The 7,500-nt window shown below is 34.2% G+C and overlaps 1 protein-coding gene across 1 annotated transcript in view; it reads left to right on the top strand.

The window, feature by feature from the left end:
- The window catches only part of magu (SPARC related modular calcium binding-like protein magu), a 159,412-nt gene extending 152,296 nt beyond the window's left edge, over window positions 1-7,116 (top strand). Inside the window, 1 exon segment of the mRNA XM_068371690.1 lies at window positions 6,986-7,116. Within this exon segment, the coding sequence (XP_068227791.1) occupies window positions 6,986-7,116 (131 nt within the window).
- The last annotated feature ends 384 nt before the right edge of the window (window positions 7,117-7,500 follow it).

The raw sequence follows: 7,500 nt of genomic DNA, 5'->3' as shown, positions 1-7,500 counted from the left end.
ATAGGGCCATAATCTCTAATCTCATCATAACAAACACTTCCAACGCCTCGACAGGTAGCTCGAAGTAAAGACTGTAAACTAGAGTGGAAACGGCAATAATTTCGAAAGAACTACGTCGTGGCATTGCTCAAATTATCATCATCATCTTCTCCTCCTCCTACGGCTATTGACGCAAAGGGCCTCGGTTAGATTTCGCCAGCCGTCTCTGTCGTGAGGTTTTAATTCAATACTTCTCCACTTATCATCCTCCACTTCACGCTTCATAGTCATCAGCCATGTAGGCCTAGGTCTTCCAATTCTTCTAGTGCCTTGTGGAGCCAAGTTAAACATTTGGTGGACCAATCTCTCTTGGGGAGGGCGAAGAGCATGCCCAAACCATCTCCATCTACTACTCACCATGATCTCATCCACATATGACACTCGAGTAATCTCTCTTATAGTTTCCTTTCTAATCTTGTCCTGCCATTTAAAGTTTCATTTCTAATCTTGTCCTGCCATTTAAAGTTTCATTTCTAATCTTGTCCTGCAATTTAAAGTTTCATTTCTAATCTTTTCCTGCCATTTAAAGTTTCATTTCTAATCTTGTTCTGCCATTTAAAGTTTCATTTCTAATCTTGTCCTGCCATTTAAAGTTTCCTTTCTGATCTTGTCCTACCATTTAAAGTTTCATTTTTAATCTTGTCCTGCCATTTAAAGTTACGTTTTTAATCTTGTCCTGCCATTTAAAGTTTCGTTTCTGAGCTTGTCCTGTCATTTAAAGTTTCATTTCTAATCTTGTCCTGTCATTTAAAGTTTCATTGCTAATCTTGTCCTGCCATTTAAAGTTTCATTTTTTATCTTGTCCTGCCATTTAAAGTTTCATTTCTAATCTTGACCTGTCATTTAAAGTTTCATTTCTAGTTTTGTCCTGTCATTTAAAGGTTCATTTCTAATCTTGCCCTGCCATTTAAAGTTTCATTTTTTATCTTGTCCTGCCATTTAAAGTTTAATATCTAATCTTGACCTGTCATTTAAAGTTTCATTTCTAATCTTGTCCTGTCATTTAAAGTTTCCTTTCTAATCTTGTCCTGTCATTTAAAGTTTCATTTCTAATCTCGTCCTGCTGTTTAAAGTTTCATTTCTAATCTTGTTCTGCCATTTAAAGTTTCCTTTCTAATCTTGTCCTGTCATTTAAAGTTTCATTTCTAATCTCGTCCTGCTGTTTAAAGTTTCATTTCTAATCTTGTTCTGTCATTTAAAGTTTAATTTCTAATCTTGTTCTGTCATTTAATGTTTAATTTTTTATCTTGTCCTGCCATCTAAAGTTTCATTTCTACTGTAATCTTGACCAGTCATTTAAAGTTTCATTTCTAATCTTGTCCTGTCATTTAAAGTTTCATTTCTAATCTTGTTTTGCCATTTAAAGTATCATTTCTAATCTTACCCGATTTTCCTCGTCGATAATGACTTATGGTGCAATGCCAGTGTAGAATATAAAACCTGTCAATCAATCTCCTGTTTGACTCATTAAACTAAAATTCTCCATCTCTAGGTTTTGTCTGTGTATTTGTTTGTTTGTTGTTTGTTTTTTCTCCCTGTTTATGCGATTCTCAATCGCTATTCTTTTATTTGTTTGTCTGTGCATTCGTCTGTTTGTTGTTTGTTTGTTTGTTTTTGTTTGTTTTTTTCTCCTTGTTGAGTTGTCAGAGTTCTTATTAGTCTGTCTCTGTTTATTTGTAGTATGTTCATACACCGGTCTCTTTTATTTGTCTATTTGTTTATTTACATATCTGTTTGTTTATTTACTTGTCTGCTTGTTTATTTACTTGTCTGTTTGTTTATTTACTTGTCTTCTTGTTTATTTACTTATGTGTTTGTTTATTTGTACGTTTTGTATGTTAGCTTCTGTCTGTTTATTTAGTCGCCCGTCTATTTGTTATACTTCCCTCTCTTGATATGATTATTTTTCTAGAATGAAGTGTGTATATTTCAGACTGTATATTTTCACTTGTCTACAGTCTGTATGCTTAGTGGCTTTTCTGTCTAACTGACAATTGATTTATTTTTCCTTGGTAGAAGGATCAAGTTTAAAAGGGTTAAAAATTCACTCAATTTGGACCTCATCATTAACAACAAATTATTCAATGCTGAAAGAAATCAAGATCTAGTTAAGGGATATTTACTCTTTAATTACCCAACATTGGTGTCGGTTTTCCGTCTCTAACTATTCTTGATGTTAATGGGTTCAAACTGTTCTTGATGTTAATGGAGTCTAACTATTCTTGATGTTAATGGGCTCAAACTGTTCTTGATGTTAATGGAGTCTAACTATTCTTGATGTTAATGGGCTCAAACTGTTCTTAATGTCAATGGAGTTTAACTATTCTTGATGTTAATGGGCTCAAGCTGTTCTTAATGTCAATGGAGTTTAACTATTCTTGATGTTAATGGGCTCAAACTGTTCTTGATGTTAATGAAATTAAGTCAATTTCCTTACGCTCTGTTATGTCTTCTTGACGTCTTTTGATGAAGTCATCGTGGACTGTTTTTTCAACTTTAATTTTGTCTTCGTATTTTATATTGTGCAAAATTTTACTGATGATTTTAAGCACAACGAGTACTTGGAAGGATTTTTATAATTTGTTACTGTCTGTAGGTTGCTGTGGATTTTTTTTTTTTTTTTTTTTTTAGGTTGGTGCCAACTTAATAACAATGTGATATATATTTACATATATGTATATATGTACATATATGTATAATATACGCGCATATATATATATATATATATATATATGTGTGTGTGTGTGTGTGTGTGTACATATACATATAAGTACATTTATACATACATACATATATATACATATATATACATATATATATATGCATATATATAAATACATTTATACATATATATGGGTGAGTGTATGCTTATGTAAATGAGTGTGTGTACAAAATGCAACCGTAGTGAAATAGACGTACAGAAGACCATTGCCAACAGCAACATTGACACAGCTATTCACAATTGACAATATTTAAAAACTTAGTTTTCCTATCTCCTAATCCTATTTATATTTTTTCTAATTCATTTTAGAAGTTATCTTCGTAACATATACTCGATGATCATAAAAGCTAAAAATCAGGATAGATTATTATGATAGATATTTCACTTTTTATTATGAATTATTAGTGTTTTGGTGATAAGCTATGACGCAGGTTGCTTTTATAAGGCTCCAAGATTGTTCCACAGTGCGCTTGGAGACTCATTTAAGACATTATCAGCTATATTTTCTCTATATGACCTCAGGAAAAGCCTAACTATTCGGCCTCCAGCAAGTCCTTTTGGTTGAAGCTGTAACCAACAACAGCCAGCGGACCACCAACTAGAGTCATCAACTTACAAAGCAAAATGCAAAGAAATAGAAAGGAGAACGAAATAGATATAGCTAGATTAACAAATGGATGAACCTATGGCTACATAAAGAGTAATTTAAATAAGAAAAATCAAGAAAAGTTGGAATAGATTTTATAGTGACTCTAACTTTCATCGTAATTGAACGTGATTGTTTATGCTGTTTCGTTCTACAGAAAATAGCAATGAAGGCAAAAGTAGAATCTCCCTGTTAAAATAAAAGTTATGGAACATGTTTAAATAGTACATTGGGTAATAAGGAAATAAGGTAAACATCTCTTTGAGTAATATTTCCCAAAAGATAAACAACTCAGGAAGTTACGGACATCCCACAAAAGAAAACACTATTCAAACAGAATTCAACCAAAAAAAAATATATCTGAATCATTAACACCTCTGACGCGATAGTTTTTTTAGATTTCTGGTATAATCAGATATGTTCTTTAAGTATTGACTATCTAAAGCCACCAAGCATTATGTTGCCCCGGAATGTGCGTAGCAAATCTCAGAATGTGATCGCCCAATTAATGGGCGTTCTGCCTCACATCCCACTGACTACACATTTTACAGGTTAGTCATAAATCCACGGCAAAGCTGGCAAGAGGTTCATTCCGCAGTTGAGAAAAGCAAATAATATCAACACGAGTTGTCTGTTTATTATGTAATCTCATTAATAGACCGATAACAATATGTCATTTATTCGCAGCTGTCTTGGGTTAGAGTTCTCTTGCTTGAAGGGCACACTGTTTTATCTGTTTCCTTATTCCCTTTCCTCACTGGGCTATTTTCCCCATTGAAGCCCTTGGGCTTATAGATTTCTGCTTCTCCAACTATGGTTGTAGCTTAGCTAGTAGTAGTAATAGTAACAATATGGGGTCGCTATTATGAATAGAGAGAGTTTTGCAGAATCAGTATTCTTTAATATATTTAGATAACGAATAAGAAACTGAGTGAAAAAAATATTGAGTGATATGAATAATTACAGAGAAAATTGCTTGAAATCGCCATGTCAAAGACTTAATATAGAATAAATGTAATGGATATCCTTGAAACCATTAGCAAGCTCAAATGGAACTGGGCGGGGCACATTGCCAGGATGACAGACAACCGATGGACATCACGAACAACCTTCTGGACACCCCAAAGATACACAAGAAACCGAGGAAGACAAAAAACCCGCTGGCGAGATAACTTAGACCAACATAAGCAACAGTGGTACAGAATAGCTTGCAATAGAAATCTGTGGAGGAACCTGGGGAAGGCCTACATCCAACAAAGGACTTTTGAAGGCTGAAATGATGATGATGATGATGATGATGATGAATGAGTCGTATCCATCGATTTCTGTTCTGCGCTTCGTGTTCGTCAATACCTTTCCAGAGCAAATCTTCCTCTAAACAATCCCGCCATCTCTTTCTTGGTCTTCCTACGTGATCTTCATCTCTTCGAAACAAGTAAAGCCTTCCGGAACTCCTGTGTTTTCTTTGATAATTCAACTACCTTTGTCGATCGACAATATGACGCTGCCTTGCAGGATATCAAACTAAAAAACATCAGGGTCACTTGAAACAATAACAACAAGAAAGAGATAAAGTGTCCATACAATCTAAGCCTTCCCTCGTGTGTTTTCTTTGATAATTCAACTACCTTTGTCGATCGACAATATGACGCTGCCTTGCAGGATATCAAACTAAAAAACATCAGGGTCACTTGAAACAATAACAACAAGAAAGAGATAAAGTGTCCATACAATCTAAGCCTTCCCTCGTGTGTTTTCTTTGATAATTCAACTACCTTTGTCGATCGACAATATGACGCTGCCTTGCAGGATATCAAACTAAAAAACATCAGGGTCACTTGAAACAATAACAACAAGAAAGAGATAAAGTGTCCATACAATCTAAGCCTTCCCTCGTGTGTTTTCTTTGATAATTCAACTACCTTTGTCGATCGACAATATGACGCTGCCTTGCAGGATATCAAACTAAAAAACATCAGGGTCACTTGAAACGATAACAACAAGAAAGAGATAAAGTATATAGCCTCAGACAAGTAAGTTTTAAACCTCACTTAATCAAAGGAAGTTCGAGTAAGATCAGACATTTCATCAGACGTGAAAGTTAATCAAAGTCAGATAAAGTCAAATCAGACGTTTCAATTACATTAATTCTTAAAGGTTTAAAGGCCACTCATGAAGGGCAGGGGCAAGGGACAGTGACATTGCCCTATCGAGCAGGACAATGTCCTAGAGACTGACCATATATGCTTACAATCAGCGCCCAAGTCCCCTCTCCATCCAAGCTAGGACCAAGGGGGGTCAGGCAATGGCAACTGATGACTCGGTAGATTGACCTATAGGTTCCCCCAAACCCCCATCCTTAACTCACAAGGATGGTGAGGTTGCAGCGACCAAAGAAACTATCGAGTTTGAGCAGGACTCGAACCCCATTCTGGCGTTCACTAGTTAGGAACGTTACAGCATCGACCGCCACAACCCTTGTAATATATGTTTACAAATATCCCGTTTATAAGTTATTACAAATGAATTACAGGTTAGTGCAATCATGCAAGTTTTTGTAATAAATTCTGGACTGTGACAAGTCAGGCTTACAGTTTCCTTGTATTTATTTAAGGCTCAATTTTCCTGTGCATAAGATTTTAATTTGATATTTTTCGTGAAAACTATCAGCATTATATCGGATATTTATCCCACTTATGTATACAGTTCCTTTAAATTTTTATTCTAGTTTGTGTTTCATTACTCTTTAATTTTCAAATACCCCAAAAATCTAAGTCAGATTTTATGTAATCAAGATATAGAGAGGTATACTTGAGGGTATACTCGGGCATACTATTCTATCTAATTTCTCTTCCTCTTTTTTGTTGAATTTTTAATAGTTTATAAAGGAAATATTTATTTCAATGTTTTTACTGTTCTTAAAATATTTTATTTTTCCTTGTTTCCTTTCTTCACTGGGCTATTTTCCCTGTTTGGGGCCCCTGGGCTTGTAGCATCCTGCTTTTCCAACTAGGGAAGTAACAATAATAATAATAATAATAATAATATGAAGTGAATATTGTTTGTAAAATCTCAAAAATTTAGGAATGAAATGGGAAATAACAAAGTTTAAAAGATTCATGGACAAAAATTAGGTGAAAGCTAGATTTTCTCGTCTATGACATTTTGAGTTATTTAGAATCAGTTTTGATTCGTAAATTGTCTGATTTGAAATTATCCTCAATTCGTAAATTAAACGCAAAGCTTGTCGATTTTTCCAAGTATTTCCTCGAATTTGTAATAAACCCCTTTCTTAAAGTTTAACCCTCCAGTAAGAATTTTGAGAGGTTAACAAGACACAAACTAGGAATTATATTTATTGTATTTGATTTTCATAAACTTGAAGGTTTTTCATCTGTTTGTAAATCTCACTAGTTAGTCCGACAACTCTTTGTCATTTAAGCACGAACCCTCATCCTACTAGAAAGGCTAAATGTGAAGGATTTCAAGTGTCTCCAAGAATTGCTATACTAATAGAGGTCTCCCTTATGTTGGCAACGTAAACCTAAGAACAGTCCTTTGCCCTGATAACACAACAGGATCCCCAGACATATGTCAAGAGGTAGATTTTATCTTGACATTTGACACTGCTTTCGAAATTGTAAGATTTTGCACTGTGTTTGAGCATAGGATCGAGAAATACCTCCAGTACTCACATGCTCCTCGATGAATGGCAAAGAGATCATATTTTACTCCTCTAGAACTTCATTGATTAAAAGGAACTTTTCTCTTGTATAGTTGTGTGTTATCATCCATCAAATTAGAGATAATTAAAAGATAGACATTTAGTTTAGTGCTTTCTAATATTTATGCATGTGGCATTAATAATGATAAATCCAAGGTACTGTGAAATTATTAAAAGACCGACATTTAGTTTAGTGCTTTCTAATATTTATACATGTGGCATTAATAATGATAAACCCAAGGTATTGAGAAATGATTAAAAGACCGACATTTAGTTTAGTGCTTTCTAATATTTATACATGTGGCATTAATAATGATAAACCCAAGGTATTGAGAAATGATTAAAAGACCGACATTTAATTTAGTGATT

The sequence above is a fragment of the Palaemon carinicauda genome, chromosome 4 (genome assembly GCF_036898095.1).
Source record: "Palaemon carinicauda isolate YSFRI2023 chromosome 4, ASM3689809v2, whole genome shotgun sequence".
NCBI lineage: Eukaryota > Metazoa > Arthropoda > Malacostraca > Decapoda > Palaemonidae > Palaemon > Palaemon carinicauda.
The sequence above is the reverse complement of the archived record's forward strand: the minus strand, read 5'-3'. Positions and strand labels throughout refer to the sequence as shown.